This window comes from Drosophila subobscura, chromosome E, assembly GCF_008121235.1.
Source record: "Drosophila subobscura isolate 14011-0131.10 chromosome E, UCBerk_Dsub_1.0, whole genome shotgun sequence".
Classification (NCBI taxonomy): Eukaryota; Metazoa; Arthropoda; class Insecta; order Diptera; family Drosophilidae; genus Drosophila; species Drosophila subobscura.
The window spans coordinates 18,236,145-18,251,531 of NC_048531.1; the positions used below are offsets into that span (position 1 = coordinate 18,236,145).

The 15,387-nt window shown below is 51.0% G+C and overlaps 7 protein-coding genes across 9 annotated transcripts in view; 5 read left to right on the forward strand and 2 right to left on the reverse strand.

Annotated features, from left to right (window-relative positions):
• On the forward strand, positions 1-1,288 carry LOC117891215 (sulfotransferase 1E1). The gene is given in 5 exon segments (XM_034796557.1): positions 1-295; positions 356-749; positions 751-814; positions 875-947; positions 1,006-1,288. Coding segments are annotated over 5 exon segments (948 nt in total). The 5' UTR covers positions 1-26; the 3' UTR covers positions 1,154-1,288.
• LOC117891218 (protein lethal(2)essential for life) overlaps positions 1,223-15,387 on the reverse strand; it is a 20,526-nt gene continuing 6,361 nt past the window's right edge. The window contains exons 1-3 of one of the 2 annotated variants that reach the window (XM_034796562.1): positions 2,006-2,076; positions 1,536-1,926; positions 1,223-1,478 (exon numbers count right to left, since the gene is read on the reverse strand). In XM_034796562.1, the coding sequence (XP_034652453.1) occupies positions 1,303-1,478; positions 1,536-1,926 (567 nt within the window). In that variant the 5' untranslated portion in view covers positions 2,006-2,076 and the 3' untranslated portion in view covers positions 1,223-1,302. Of the gene's footprint in view, positions 1,479-1,535; positions 1,927-2,005; positions 2,077-15,387 lie in introns of those variants that run through there. The other variant, XM_034796563.1, reaches the window with a different exon arrangement.
• On the forward strand, positions 3,106-4,058 carry LOC117891220. The gene is made up of 4 exons (XM_034796565.1): positions 3,106-3,261; positions 3,357-3,488; positions 3,566-3,648; positions 3,706-4,058. The coding sequence occupies exons 1-4, from the start codon at positions 3,253-3,255 to the stop codon at positions 3,791-3,793; spliced, it is 312 nt and encodes a 103-aa protein (XP_034652456.1). The 5' UTR covers positions 3,106-3,252; the 3' UTR covers positions 3,794-4,058.
• On the forward strand, positions 4,225-6,733 carry LOC117891213 (peptidyl-alpha-hydroxyglycine alpha-amidating lyase 2). 2 transcript variants are annotated; one of them, XM_034796555.1, is made up of 7 exons: positions 4,225-4,594; positions 4,633-4,880; positions 4,996-5,194; positions 5,253-5,366; positions 5,421-5,508; positions 5,586-5,685; positions 5,743-6,733. In XM_034796555.1, exons 1-7 carry the CDS (start codon positions 4,436-4,438, stop codon positions 6,044-6,046), a joined length of 1,212 nt encoding a protein of 403 aa, XP_034652446.1. In that variant the 5' UTR covers positions 4,225-4,435; the 3' UTR covers positions 6,047-6,733. The 2 variants fall into 2 exon arrangements, with proteins under 2 accessions (XP_034652446.1, XP_034652445.1); XM_034796554.1 differs by having other exon boundaries at positions 4,226-4,606; positions 4,675-4,880.
• Positions 6,847-14,007, reverse strand: LOC117891221. Its single transcript, XM_034796566.1, is given in 10 exon segments — positions 6,847-7,736; positions 7,800-8,302; positions 8,305-8,644; positions 8,856-9,046; positions 9,117-9,251; positions 9,254-9,968; positions 11,317-12,299; positions 12,475-13,186; positions 13,272-13,712; positions 13,790-14,007. Coding segments are annotated over 10 exon segments (4,659 nt in total). The 5' UTR covers positions 13,799-14,007; the 3' UTR covers positions 6,847-7,106.
• Positions 10,089-11,311, forward strand: LOC117891214 (protein angel). Its single transcript, XM_034796556.1, has one exon. It carries the CDS (start codon positions 10,197-10,199, stop codon positions 11,259-11,261), a length of 1,065 nt encoding a protein of 354 aa, XP_034652447.1. The 5' UTR covers positions 10,089-10,196; the 3' UTR covers positions 11,262-11,311.
• On the forward strand, positions 14,286-15,156 carry LOC117891219 (39S ribosomal protein L43, mitochondrial). The gene is made up of 3 exons (XM_034796564.1): positions 14,286-14,522; positions 14,580-14,686; positions 14,744-15,156. The coding sequence occupies exons 1-3, from the start codon at positions 14,386-14,388 to the stop codon at positions 15,061-15,063; spliced, it is 564 nt and encodes a 187-aa protein (XP_034652455.1). The 5' UTR covers positions 14,286-14,385; the 3' UTR covers positions 15,064-15,156.

Consider the following 15,387-nt stretch of genomic DNA (forward strand, 5'->3'; position numbering starts at 1 on the left):
TTTTAGAAGCACATTTAGTCGCCGCCATGGAACGTGAACGCGTTACGCCCAAAAGTTATCCGACCAACCTCATAGACAAGGACTGGTCCAAACGGGAATTGTTCTTCAGAAACAACTCGAAGGCTTATCTGGATAGTGTGCACGATCTGCAGCTGCGAGACGATGATGTGTGGGTGGTAACGCTGCCGAAGTGTGGCACCACCTGGATGCAAGAGCTCTGCTGGCTGCTGATGAACGATTGCAACTTTGAGGCTGCGCTGGCCAAAGATTTGGAGCTGCGCAGTCCGTTTGTCGAGTGAGTGGGATGTTGGCAGATATCAGAAGATAACCCAGAGGCTAACACTTTTATTGGCAGGTTCCACTTTTATACACATGGTGATGACGGCAAGGTGTTTGCACCCGTCCAAGACATGACCTCGCCACGGCTCATCAAGTCGCATCTGCCGCTGCCTCTGCTGCCCGCCCAGCTCTGGCAGGGGAGACACAAAGTGGTGTACGTGTTCCGTAATCCCCTCGATGCCTTGGTCTCGCGCTACTATCACGGCGTCACTTTTGGCCACTGCTACGGCAAGACGCTGTCACAGTACATAGAAGAGAATCTGGCCACCGATGCCGCACTCAGAGAGGCCATCGAGCACGCCCACGAGTTCTATCAGCTGCGCCACGAGCCGTGGCTGTACTACACCAGCTTTGAGCTCATGAAGAAGGATCTCCGCGCTGTCGTCGAGGACCTGTGTCGCTTTCTGAATCAAGCCCATAGAGGATCAGCCCATGGAACAACTGCTCAAGCATTTGTCTTTCGAAGAGATGAAGAGTGAGTGTGGAACTTCGGAATTTTACCATTTCTAAGGTTTTTTTTTTATTTTGTGCACAGATAACCCCACAACCAATCATCTGTGGGAGCTCAAGCAAATAACGCACAAAGATGCGGGCAAGGAGAAGCACAAGTATGATTAAAAAGTTTCCTATTAGTTGTTTATTTTATGTGTTGCTTTCTCGTTGCAGCTTCGTTCGTCGTGGCAAGGTGAATGGCTACAAAGACGAATTGCCCCGCGAGCAGATCGATCGGGCGAACGTCTACATGCAGCAGTGTCTACTGGAGAAGGGGATAACTCTGGAGGAGCTGCTGCTGCTGCCAAGAATTGAATCTTAATTGATGGTTGCTGATTTTGAGGTGTTTTGTGGGCACATTTTGTGGCACCCACTCACAAATTCTCTTTCGTTTTAATTTTGTATAAAAACCCAATATCAGAGGGACACGCATAATAAATAGATAAATACTAACTATTGTAGACCTTGACCTTAGTTCGTTGTGGTTTCCACCTTCCTGGCATTGTCCTCCTTGGAGGAGGGACCAGTCTGTGTGATTTGCACGACGCGCTCAGTCGATGGTGGAGGCAGCTTCTTCATGGGCGCAGTGATGGTCAGCAGACCATCCGAGGAGAGGGAGGAGGTGACATTATCCGGATTCACATCGCCTGCAATGAGTGGGGGAATATTAGCACTGGAATTAGCTGCAGAGGGGAACAACTCACTGGGCAGTCCGTAGCGTCTGGAGAATTGACGGGAGACATATCCATGCTCGTCCTGCTTCTCCTCGTGCTTGCCCTCGACAATGACATATTTGTCGGCGATCTTGACGGTGATCTCGTTGGGCGAGAACTGCTGCACATCCAGAATGACCTCAAACTTCTCGCTGTCAATGTTCAGCGTGGAGCCGGACTCCTGCTTCTGCAGACTGTTCTTCTGGGACCAGGGCCGCAGGTAGCCCGAGCGCAGGACTGTGGGGCGGGAGTTCCAGACCGACGACATCAGATCGTCGCGCTTCATGCCCTGGCCAAAGTGCTGATCCAAGAGGCGCGAGGTGCGCATTGGAAAGTCAATCTCATCCCACCAGTCGCGGAACATTAGGGGCACAACGGACATCTACGTTGATGAAACGATGAGAAACGAAACGAAGTTCACCAAAAAGTTCTCTATTGTATTCTGTATCCTCGATTTGTACCTTTTTGATTATTTAAATTTAATTATATTCCCGATCGCGCGTCTTCTTTGATTCGCTGTTGAAGCGTTTTTGATGGAACTGCACGAAAATTCACACGGTTTTATACCCTCAGCAAAATGTTTACAATCTGCGCTAAAAATATGAGAATCTACATATTTCCCATCTAATTTTAGGCGAGCGTCATACATTCTGTATAGAGAGCAGACACCCTCTGTCTTTGTACATATAACCCACGTATAATATCATATATAGAATACATTCTGGTGCGAATATTCCAAAGATTTCTTTGCGTTTTGTCGTGGGAGAGACACTGACGCGAGACCTGTGGAATATTCTACAACAAACAAAATTAATCATCAACGAAAGTCTCTGGTTCTAACCCATATTAAACACTCTTTTTGGGCTTTGTTTGCTGCATAATACTTTGTATTTGAATTTGTACCCACACACACTTGCTATTTGGCCATGGAAATTGTTTTCCAGAGCAAGCAAAAACTATTTTGTATGTGGAAAATGCCAGAATAAACGCCCTGAAAATGCCAAATAAATACATCTTGTGTATGCATGTGTGGGTGTACGTATATTAAGAGATTTTCATAATTTTCTACCTGTTGAGATTTCTAATTTGACGTGGCCAATATGAAAATACTTTGGCTGCCAAAATGAGTTTTCAAACTATTTAAAGCAGCTGCCAGCCAGCGGCGGGGTGGGTATGCTCTGCTGAGTCATGTCGCGTGCGCGTTGTTGACAAACAAAAGAAAGAGGGAATTTGATGTTTGGATTTCATCAAAGATGTATCCCACTCATTCATAAAACACAAACAAATGCTATGAGACAAATCATGCACCCTGTAAAATTGCATGCGGCCACAGCCACAATGCAGTGGAACAGTGGCACAAGAACACTCCAAAAAGAACACAAAGAGAGAGAGAGAGCGAGAGTGAGAGAGCGTGACTTCTGCATGTGCAAGAGTACCGAAATGTGTGCCTGAGTGTGTGTGTCTGCGTTGTGTGTTTGTGTGCCGCTTCTAGTGAAAGCTAAAAGCCGACGCGAAGCGACTTTTGTTGTCGCTCCCGAATATCCATTTCATGTTGCAGCTGCCGACGCCCAGCCGCCGCAGTTTGCTGCCACGTGACACTCGCCACAGGACATGTAACACGTGAGCAAGTACAGTGAAAGTTATGAGGAAAAGCCAGTGAAAACGGGAAGTAAAATCAACTACAAAAAGTCATTAGCCGCTGGAAACGATGCGAAAGGTCAGCGGAGGATAATGGGAAAAATGGGAATAATTTGAATAATGTGACAGCATTTAATTAAATTATTTTGTTCCTGCTCCCGTAATTGTGTTTAGGTGTCCACGGGGCTGTTGCTTCTGGGCAGCTGCCTGCGACTGTCGCTGCTGCTGTCGCCCGCCGATGCACAGGCGGCGCATCTAACGAAGCGCAGCTACTCGGACCAGAGCGTCCACGGGTACATGACAGAGGTGTGTGCGGGTGAGTGCAGCTGGGAGATGGGCTTGGGTTAACCCGTTCCCTTTCCGTTGTCTCTTTTTGTGCTCAGCGCACCTGCTGGTGGAATGAGGTGTGCAAGGAGGAGTTCCAGAGTCTGTTTCGGTGCAAGTGTCCACAGTACTCCTACTGCCGGTGAGTGTGTGTCACAGCATCTTCATCTCAGCCTGGTTACGGATGTGTTTCTTGCAGCTCCCCGGGTCGCTATTACAATGCGTATTGCTCGATGACGGATACGGGCTATATTTGGACGCAGCCCAACTGGGATTGGGGGTCGTAGAGCTGCACGGATTACGGCAACCCTACACCTGCGCCCACTGCCCAAGTTAACCACCCGCTGTGACGTCAGCGACACTGACTGCAGAGTGTATGCTGCCAGCCAGCACTCCAAAATCGATGCTCCCAGCTGCAATCGAAACGAATTTTGTCTATCGAACTGTTGTCGATAGGCACACGCACCATACATAATCGAAACGAATAAAGCTTTACTTTTGGCCTTCACTGTACGCACATTGGAAAATCAATAAACGCTTTCCAATCTCCAACAGCTTGCGGCAGGGCCACAGTGGCGCAATCAGCCGTTCGCCTGAATACTTGCATGGCATTGGGTGCAAACGGGCTGAGGCCCAGTGTGCCGGGTAACGGCGAGGCGCAGGCGCCGCAATGAAAGCGAAAAGCGAAAATCGAAAAGCGTGGGACTATCAGCGTCAGTACCATGCGTGCGCGGGGACAGACGGGGAGTGCAGTAAAGTGAAGTTCGTGGTCGTGGTCCAAAAGTCAGTTAATCTATTTGCCAGCTCAACATATAGACACCGCCAACAGATGTTGGCAGAGCTGAAAATCACGCAAGCCGAGCAGAAGTAAACTTCTGCAGAAAGAGAGGGAGAGAAAAACGCCAAAACGCAATCCAGAGGACTTCCAAATGTCGTGCATGCAACATCTTGTGGCGCTGCTGGCGCTGTGCCTGAGCCTGGCTGCCGTGGCAGCGAGCAGCAACCACCTGCCAGGCGGTGTAAACCTCAACGAACGGTTCTTCAATCAGGTGAGGGCGCTCATCAAGCGTCGCATGCAGGAGAAGAACGTGCAGGTGCAGGTGAGTGTTGGACTGCAACCAAAAAGTGTGCCCGTGTCCACTGTCCACTGTCCAATGTCCACTTGCAGCCCCCACTCGTGGACGATGAGGTGGCGCTGCAGAATCAACGCAGCTACGACAATGTGCCCATTCCGGCGGCCAGTGTGCCCACACCGGTGCTCGTGGAGAACTGGCCCACCGAGCAGCATAGCTTTGGTCAGGTCACCGCCGTCTCTGTGGATCCGCTGGGCAATCCCGTTATTTTCCATCGCGCCGAACGCTACTGGGACGTTAAGTAGGTCAACAGCTGTCGCCAGTTGCATAGTAACAAGTGTCTACTCTCACGTGTATACATTGCTGATTTGCTGATTTGTTGTTCCCTCCCTCCTCCCCGCACAATCTGCTTGCAGCACCTTCAACGAAAGCAATATCTACTACCTCATCGAGTACGGGCCGATCAAGGAGAAGACCATCTACTTGCTGGACTCCAAAACGGGCGCTATCAAGTCTGGTTGGGGTTCGAATATGTTCTACATGCCACATGGCATGACCATCGATATTCATGGCAATTATTGGATTACGGACGTGGCCATGCACCAGGCATTTAAGGTACACTTTCGGGGAGCTCCTTGAAACAGCGACTTTATGTTTTGTTTTTCTTTTGCAGTTCAAGCCCTTTGGCAGCAAGCCGCTGCTGACAATTGGCAAACGCTTTAGGCCCGGCTCCTCTGTCAAGCATCTGTGCAAGCCGACATCCATAGCTGTGGCCACCACGGGAGAGGTAAGTGCATCATTGATCAGGTGTTCCATACTAAAGCTCTTGCCTCTTCCTCAGTTCTTTATTGCCGATGGCTACTGCAACAGTCGCATCCTGAAATTCAATGCCGCTGGCAAGCTGCTGCGCACAATTCCACAGCCACCAGGTGCGTACAGTCGTGGGTGCAGAGAGTGAGCAACGTTCTTCAGTTCCAACATTCCACCATTCCGCTTCTCTTTTCAGAGTTTCTCTCGCTGCAAGTGCCGCATGCCATTACTCTCTTGGAACATTTGGATCTGCTGTGCATTGCTGATCGCGAGAACATGCGCGTTGTCTGTCCCAAGTGAGTAACACTCACACTAACAGAACTTGCAGCAGAGCGTAACCGAATCCCTTGCAGAGCTGGCTTGAAGTCTTCCCATGGCGAGGGTGAGCCCGCAGCTACCATACAGGAGCCCGATTTGGGTCGCGTGTTCGGCGTTGCCAGCTATGGGGACATTGTGTTTGCCGTGAATGGACCCACTTCGATGCTGCCCGTGTGTGGCTTTACCATTGATCCGCGCTCCGAGGCCATCATAGGGCACTGGGGTGACTTTAAGAATCCGCACTCCATGGCGGTCAGTGTCAATGGTTCGGCGTTGTATGTCACGGAGATTGGCAACAATCATCAGACAAATCGCGTGTGGAAGTATGTGTTGGCCTAAGTCCCACATTGAAACCCCAAAACAAAGCTCTCCTGCATATCCCCATAACTGTGCTTAAGACCCTAGAAATAGTAAACAAAAAATAGAAGAAAGCAGCAAAACAGAAACAGAAACAAAACAAATAGCTAACAAAACAGAGGCAGGACACAAAGATACATATTTAATTGTAATAGTTATTGTTAGATGTAACAATGTAACAAAATGTAAACTCTCGTACATAAGTATGTATGTAAATTTGCTTGACACATACCACAACAAACATAACCTCAGATATTTATGTTTTTCTTGCACTTGTAATGAGCAAACAAGCGGGACTCAAAACCCGTATTACAAAGCAGGCAGCCTTTTGATTTAATAGTACTGATATGCATGTACCGTACTGTACTGTATTCATTAAACATAAACTAGGCACGAGTGTGGGTTGGTGGGGGGAATGCGCTTTAGACTAAAGCTAAAACCACAACATAACCCAACAAAACACACAGAGACAGTGGAAAGAGAGCACTTGGAGCGGACACACGAAAGTAAACACGAAATAATGTACCATATATAGTAATCTATATAACCAGTATCTACATATATCTTACGTATAACCTAACGAAATTTATTATTATAACCAAAATGTACATTATGTATGTAATAAACTGTTGTTGTTGTAACGTACACTACCACAGCCCCATAAACAAATGGCATACAAAGTGTGTAAGGGGGAAGGCAACGTTTGGCGGAATGTTTACTTAACTTACACCTAATCCCAGCAGTTAATTTACAATTCCCAGATAGAAGATACATATATATGCAATTAATGACTATAAAATATAAATAGAAAACATGGAAAAACATTAACTAGTAAATGGCTCAAGCTGCAGGCAGGCAACGCCAACGAGTGCCTCAAACTTGAATCAGTCAACGCCAACGAGTGCCACAAACACCGCTAATTCATCACCAACGAGTGCCTCAATCTCCGCTTATCCAACGCTTCTCGAAAGACTCAAACTCCGCTTATTCATAGCCAACGAATGCCTCAATCTCTTCACTTATCCAACTCCTCGCATCTGCCTCATTCTTTGTTCAGCCAACGCTTGGAAAATGCCAGCGCCTCATTCAGTTGCAGCAGCCATTCGTCCAGCTCCGGCTGTGTATCCGCCGCAAAGCAGAAACCGCCTAAATCAGACTCGATCTCCTGCAGCAGAAAACTCCGCGCACGAGCACACAACTCCCTGGGCGCCACGGTTATCGTGGCCTGTGTACATCGCTGTAGCTGCAGCGAGAACAACGGCGGCTGCTCATTGAGATCATCTTCGTGCTGCCACACAGACATCTCCATTCCATCGAGCGTGCACCAGCGTCGATTCCAGTGATGCCTGCGCTGTGGCTCCTCCACATTCAAGTAGCCCGCGTAGTGGGACTTGGGCAAACGCAGCTCCACACGGCCCGTCACGGTTATGCCTGCCGACAGATTCGTGGATTTTGTGTGCGTCGTCAGTGGAAGTTGCCAGGAGCGAGAGCTGCGCAGGCACAAACGATCACTGGACTGCGACTCGCTGGTTACGAGCTCAAAGGGAGCCAAATCCATGGCACGCATGCAGAAGGAGGCGTGCAGCCGAAAGCGCGAAACAATCTGCTCACTGCCCGAGCTGCCGCAGGAGCTGCTGGAAGGGGATGAGCCCAGCTGGCAGTTGCTGCGTTTCTGCAAGGGAAGAAAGGATTTCAGCGACTGGCAGCGAGTGGGAGCCACCAGCGAGCCACTTACCTGAGCCTTGGCTGGATCCAGCGACAGCGTGGAGATCTTTCGCAGCCGAAACATGAATATTTGACAGCGCAACTCCATTGCCTCCACGGGGCCAGCGCTGTAGAACTCCAATCCGCAGTCACGGAACAGCGCGGCGCCATTGCGGCACTCCACCGATTGCGTGGAGCAAATGCGACCCTCAAATTCGTAGGTGCAAAAGTAATGCGTATTGAAGAACATGTCCTGGCTGGCATCCGATCTCACGGGCAGCTGCATGGCGTCGATGAGGATGCATTGCCGCCGGGCAACGCTGGACTGGCAGGGCGACGACTCCACGGGTGACTTTTTTCGCAGACTGGAGAAGAGCAGCAGCCGCTCGGCCTCCACCATTTCATTGGAGATCTCCAGTTCGGGCAGTTTGCGGCAAATGCTGACAGCCTGCGCCAGTTGCTCGCTGGTTGTGAGCGACTCGTTGAGCAGCCCGTCGAGATTGAAGCTGGCGTAGTAGCTGCTGCTGTCCAGCTCCCGTCCGTCTGGTTGGACTGATCACGTGACATATTGAGGCTGTGCGTCAATCGCTGCTTCTCCGCCATGAAGAAATCTTTGCCCTTGCGGTAGGAGCGACGCAGGGCATCCTTGAGCAGTCGATACCGGGCCAAAGCGCTCACCGACAGCAGCTGACTGTCCGTGGGACTGGGCAGCGACTGCACCAACTGCCCCAGACTTGCGCTGCTGTTGTGGGCTGCTGGCGATGCTTTGCTCGGCTGCTGTGGTGTCGTTGGGCAGCTCTGGCTGAGATTCTGGCCAAAGGGATGCGCTGATGTGGCTGATGACTCGTTGATGTCGATGCTGAGATTGTTCGGCTGCTGCAAAATCAATTTTTAGATAACAAAAAGAGAAAGCAGAGAAGAGCGGCTTACATTTATATTTTTGAGAAGCGTTTAGGCAGCGAGCGAGCGGACAGTGTGTACAGTTGTGTATGTAGAGTGTATGTAGTACGTATGTACAGTGTGTGTAGTTATTTATGTACAGCGGGAAAAGCCTTAGGCACTAATAGGAATCAACAAAAATCTCTACCTTAGTTGTATATCGCTGATTTTGGTTTTGGTTTTGCTTTTTGGGTGTGCTCTGATTCTCCGATGGCGGCGGCGGTGGTTCAATCTGGCACGATCCGTAATCGTTGGTGACAAAGCTGCTGTTGGCATCCTCCAGGCCATACTCATCGTAGAGTCCCTCGGGCATGTCGTAGGACACAGCATCCTCAGCGGCTCTGAGGCAAGTCTGCAAGTGGTTCGGGAGGGGCATTAGATGGCTGAGGCATGGCCTTGCTGTCGCTACTCACATTTGGAATCTTCTCCAACCGCGTATTGGCCTCCTCCTGCTGGTCCAGCACCAGCTCGCTGCGGCAGAGGTTGTCCAAAAAGATTTGGCTGCGCTGCAGCGAAAGCTCGGACCGCGATAGATTCCTGTTTTCTTGGGCGGTGAGTTCCGTTCGTTGATGTTGTTCAGCGACTGGTGCAGCGGTGGCGACAGCGCCTTTGGCTTGCGTATCACCGATGAGGCATTTGTGGCTTGACTTGTGGACTCTGAGCTGGAGCAGGACTCGGAGCTGCTGGGCGCATCAGGCAGCGGCATGAACTTGAAGAAGCTGCCACTCTTGAGTGACTCCTGCAGACATTGCCCCAATGCCAGGGGCTGGGCGGGCACACTCTGCGACGGGGCAGGCACACCCTGCGGCGGGGCCTTTTTGGGTGTCTTCTGCACCCTGGCATAGAGTAGCGTGAGATCAACAGGCGCACTCGAGTCCGAGACAGCTGCTGGAACACTTAAATCAGAGTCAACCGCAGGCACACTCAAGTCGGAGCCAACCGCCGTCGACTCACTGCCAGTTGCCGTGGAGCTGTAAGCCTGCCGCTGCACAGCAGTTCGCACCTCGTAGTGCGGACTGCCCCTCACACGCAGGCAGTCCTCTTCGATCTCTGAGTAGATGGGCTCACAGTCAAGATCCCGCTGATGATGTCGCGCAGGCACCACAAATGTTCTGTCACGTGGATATTGCGTGGTTGCCGCGGAGGTTGTATCCCTTGGATATTGCGACGTGGTCACAGATGTCTTGCCCGAGCTATGCGGCCCGTCAATGCAATCGAAGCTTTCCTTTTGACGTTCAAGTGGCTCAAAGCGTGAGCAGTCCTGAAACACAAATTTAATAATTAACCCAAATTTCAATTTGAATTCCACCGCGCACTTTTGCAATCGTATCGATAACGCGCGCGAGAGCAGCCCTGCGAAGAACAGCAAGAAAGCAACAAGCAAACAGCTGACGAATGGACGCGTAGTTTTTCTTATTTCTTTTCTCTCTTTTTGGCTTGGCGCAACCGAATAAACTGTGGCACTCGATGGCGACGCACACTGCATGATATGTACAAACTCCTGCTACGAATCCTGCCAAGCCAAGCTTCACACATACGCACACTCGGACACGGCAGGAGGAACACAAGCGGAAGCGACATGCAGCGATACGACAAAAACAGACAATGGAGTCGCGTAAAGGCAGATGGACAGGGGGGAGGACACAGGTTTAACAAGGAATCCAGCTTCAAAATCCTCTCGTACAACATACTCGCACAGGATCTGCTGATAGAGCACTTTTATTTGTATGGAGAGAACGGCACCGACTGCCTCAACTGGCGACGCCGCCTGCAGAACATTCAGCGTGAAATTCTCACACTCGATCCGGACATTCTCTGCCTGCAGGAGATGCAGTACGACCACATCCATGATCTAATGCATGGCCTACGCTTGGGCAATCAGCGCAGACAACTGGAGTATGTGTACAAAAAGAAGACTGGCCACCGCACCGATGGCTGTGCCATCGTCTACGATGCCTGCAAGTTCCAGCTGCTGGACCGGCGGCCCGTCGAGCTATACGATGAGAATGTGAAGCTGCTGAATCGCGAGAACGTGGCGCTATTTGCCAAACTCGCGCTGAAGGGGCAGCCGCAGAAGGAGTTCATTGTGGCCACCACCCATCTGCTGTACAATCCGAAGCGCGACGATGTGCGCTGTGCGCAGGCGACGCGGCTGCTCGAGCAGCTGCAGACATTCTCCGTTGACCCAAAGAGTGGCCAAACAACGCCCATAGTATTAACTGGAGATTTTAACAGCCTGGCAGACACGACGCCCATGGAAGTGCTCACTGCCCCGGTGAGCGGCGGCGATGGCCCCGGGCAGCTGCTTCAATTTGAGAATTTGTACATGGGCCCGCCAGTGCCACAGCTGGCAGCGTCCACACGGCAAGACCCCGGCTGGATCATTGTGGACTACATTCTGCGTTCCATAAGCGACAAAAGCACGCACAAGCTGCAGCTGTTCAGCGTCTACGACCTGCCCACGGTCAGCGATTGCGACCGCATCGGACCCATACCCAATCACTATCTGGGCTCAGATCACTACTCGCTGGGCGCTCTGTTTAACATTGTTTAGAAACATCTTGCGACTCATCCAATAAAAAGATACGAAATTTCTTTGTGTAACTCACCCGAAATGTGCGCATGGCGCGCTCATCGCTGGCCTCCAGCTTGGCCCGAATGTTGCTCAGCAAATAGCCCATTTTGGTGAGGCTCACATCCTGGTCGAGGTCCTTGTGAAACGAACGATATGTGGTGGGCGCCACTGCCTCCTCCGCGGTGTGGAAGTCCAGCTTGCGCGCGCGATTCGCACGCGGCAGCTTCTTGGGCGGCGTGGGAGCCTCGATCTTCCGCTCGAAATCAAAGTACGGCTGATCGCTGCTCTCCTTGTCCGGCTGCTGCTGCGGCTGGCTGGTGGATGTCGTCGACTGCATGGGTGAATGGTAGCTGCCCGGCGGGGACTGCGACTGCAAATCCAACTGCGAGGCGGATGTCTGCACGCCCACAGTGCAGAGTCTGGGTGTGGGTGTGGGCCTCCTGGCGGGGTTCTCCCGCTGATGGTTGGTCTTCTTGGGCGACACAAAGCGCAGGATTTTGTTCTTGGAGCTGTTGAGAAAGTTCTTGGACTTGGTCTTGAGCGTGGGCAGCTTCGTGGCTGGCTTCAGCGGCGAAAAGTTGCGCAGCTGCTCGCCCCAAATGAATTTCTGGCTGCTCGCTGGCTTGATGCCACGCGGATATTTGATGGGCGTGTGCTTGCGAGCCATATTGGAGGCCAGATTCTCGCACATGCTGCCGTCGACAGTGTCCAGCGAGATCTTGGGCACCACGGGCTGCGGCAGCTGCCAGCCAATGGCCACCTGTGGCTCTGCCAAGGGCGCTTGGCTCTCGAAGTGGGAACGCCGCTTGTTCTCGTAGTTCAGCATTTCGTTGATCTTGGGCTCTGTCCAGCCTAGTATTATCTCCTTCGTGGGTTTGTCCTTGCCCTTGCTGCTGGCCTGCTGTATGTTTCGTGCATAGTTCGAGCCACGCTTTGACTCCACAACACGCTCAATGTCGCTCAGCGAGGGGCACGTGGGCAGCTGCCTGCCGGTTCGCGTTTGTTTCTCCACTTCAGCTGGAATTTGCGAGGAGTTAAAGAGGTGCAACAGAGGGCAGAAACCGTAACTCAAGTGTTAAGCAATAAAATCTTTTTATTTCCACAACAAAGAAAAGTTTAATTTGCATTTTGATTTAGTTTTTAATTCCCTTTGGTTACGGTTTCATTCTTTGGCTTCGACTCGCACACTTACCCATCGGATAGGACTTGCGCTTGCTCTTCTTCTCCTTGCGGGGCGAGTTGTTGCTGCTGCTGGGCACTGGCACGCCTCGCTGGCGCAGGAACTCGTCCAGCACACGCTCAGCCTCGCGCACCGAGGGCGTTGTCGAGGCCAGCGAGGACAGCGACAACTTCCCATCGAGACTCTGGCAGCTGCGGCGCGGTGGCTTCGGTGGCGGCTGCTCCGCGTCGCGTGTCTTGAAGTTCACCAGACCCTGGGATAGACGCTTCTGCAGCAGACGCCCACCGGCTCCAGAGCTGCGACGCGAACGTGTGCTTGGACGTGCGGATGGCATGCTCGTTGCCTCCGTTCGAGCCGTCTGCGGCTCCTCTTCCACTGCAGACTCCTGCTCGCTGATGATGGACAAGGCTGGGGCCGTGGGTCTGTAGGCAATCGGTTCGTGGGCTTGCACTTTGGCTGTCTTCACCGGCGAAGACCTTGACTGGCAGCTCGATCCTTGCAGCTTCTGTCGATTCACGCGCACCTCGGACACCACACAATTGTCGCGCAGCTCCTGAATGATGTGAATGAGCGGCGCATCATCGCCCACGGCACAAATGCTGCTCACGGCAGTCAGCGGAATGTTCGAGCTGTGTTTGGTGTTTGCTTTGGGCGGCGGGTCGCTGTGACGACGTCCCGTCTGCTGCCGCGCACTGTCCAAGTGGTTCCTGGACACACTGGCCGACTGGACAAGCACACGTATCATGTGGATGGGAGAAAACAACAGTTTAGAGTTCGATTTGACAGGCTTTGAGGTGCTGCTGCCCTACCTTATTGCTTTCGGAACGCCTGCTGCGACGGGGCTGGCGCACGTGCGACTCACGTGTCGGCGCTGTGGAGGCGCAATCGCCGCTGTCGCTGGTGAAGCAGTAGCAGAAACCATTCTTGCATGGCTTGCCCTTGCGCTCCTGCGCCTTGTTGCAGCGATTCTGGTTGATTAAGTCCGCATCGACGGCTGTCCGCACGGGCTGCTCCTCACCTGGCATGTTGTTGTTGTTGTGGTTGTCGCAGTCGCGGCTATGGGTGGAGACGCGTCTGATGCGGCGTGCTCGAAACTCGTTTATGCACTCCTGCAGACTGAATGAGGTTGTCGAGCCGGATTCGGCAGAATCTTCTTCTTCATCGTCGTCGTCGTCATCCTCCTCCTCTTCCTCCTGCTCCTCCACCTCCTCAGCCACTGCTAGCTTCGAGAACTTTGACGCCCCAAATGCCTACACACACACATGCAAATAGAGATGCTGTTTACCAAACTGCCGTTGCAATAATTACAAAATAAATGCTTGCTTACTGTGGCCATTTTATGTTTTTTAATTCACTGATAAGCCACGCGTCGAGGCCAGCTCTGTGCGCTCCACTTAACACACACGTTGCACGCTTTCTATTTCTATGTCGCTCGGTATTTTCCAATCAAAAGAAAAACGACGCGGCGACAAACGCTGCCTGCATTTTTGTTTTCTCTTTTGTGCCGCTTCTTCGCCGTTATCAACTGGCGGCTAGAGAACAACCCTGCTTTCAAATAGAAATGGCGGTTTGGCTTGGCTCGGAAAATGACTGCTGGCGAAAACAAGCTAAGATCCAGCCAAATTGCAATGGCAACAAATAAAAGTTGATAATTGTTTAGAATATATACGAAATATGAGCTCAGTTTGTTGTATAATTCATAAAATAATAATTGATAAGTTTCTAAACGTATACAAAAAAATTAGACAAGATTGTTGTTACTTCCAGCTAAATCTAGCTTGTTGTCTTTATGCAGTTTTATAGCTAGCCTGGCAACACTACAGCTACACAGCTGAAACAGCTGGCTGGTTACGTCGATTTTAATTACGAAAATCTAAAGAAACTTTGTTCAAAGCGTGTTATTGAATTAAAAACAAACACACAATGTCCAACAGTCATTTGTTTATGAAATCTGGCTTTCCACGAGCACCATTGCAGAATGGATTGGGACGCTATGTCTGCCAACTGCAGCGAATCACGCTGAAATTCTGCAAGAACAATGGCTCCAGCAAAGGCATGCGGTAAGAAATTACTTTAAACTTGTATGAAAACCAAACTAAACTCCTTCCAAACATTAGGGATTTCATTGAGAACCATCTGGTGGACTTTGCGAAGGAGAATCCCGGCATTGTGGTCTATGTAAAGCCGCGTCGCCATCGCACGCCGGTGCTGGTTGGCGAGTATTGTGAGTACAGGTGGGGCAATTTGTCTATTTCCCTCGTTAATTGCTGATTTCTTGCAGTGAATGGAGATCGTGAGTGGATGAGCTGCCGCAACAGCACCGAGGCGGATATAACCAAGTGGGTGGACCTCTTAAAAACACAAAATGGCAGCTCCAGCTCGCTGCGTCTGCGTAAAATGTGGCACACCGATGTGCCCTCCATTCAGGGTCCCTGGACGCCGTTCCTGCTACGCGCACCCGAAACCCACGGCCAGGCATATCCCAGTGTGGATGCCTCCAAGCCGCTGGATGCGCCACAAACCGCCACCGAGAAGCTCATTGAACTGTTCCGCCAGCAGCGACTCGAGACTGAGGATGTGTTGAGCCAAAAACGCGCATAGTGAGCGGAAAGGGGAGGAGAGGGAACTATTTTTTGGTAATTGTTGCTTTTATTTTCTTGTTGGTAAAACAATAATAAATATTTAAAATCTAAACGACTAAAATTTGTGCTCTTCTCCTCACAAAATGCAATATCGAACGAACGAACGAACAATTTCTGGACCAAAAGTCATACAAAAATCAATCAACTTATTGTCCCATTTACATGTGGGATACAGTATGTCCCACACGTTTCGATATGTTTTGGAATATCATAGTGAAATATCATAAATAATGCTTTAGGGTGACTGACCGACCGACCGAACGTACCCAGGCCTTTGGCTCTG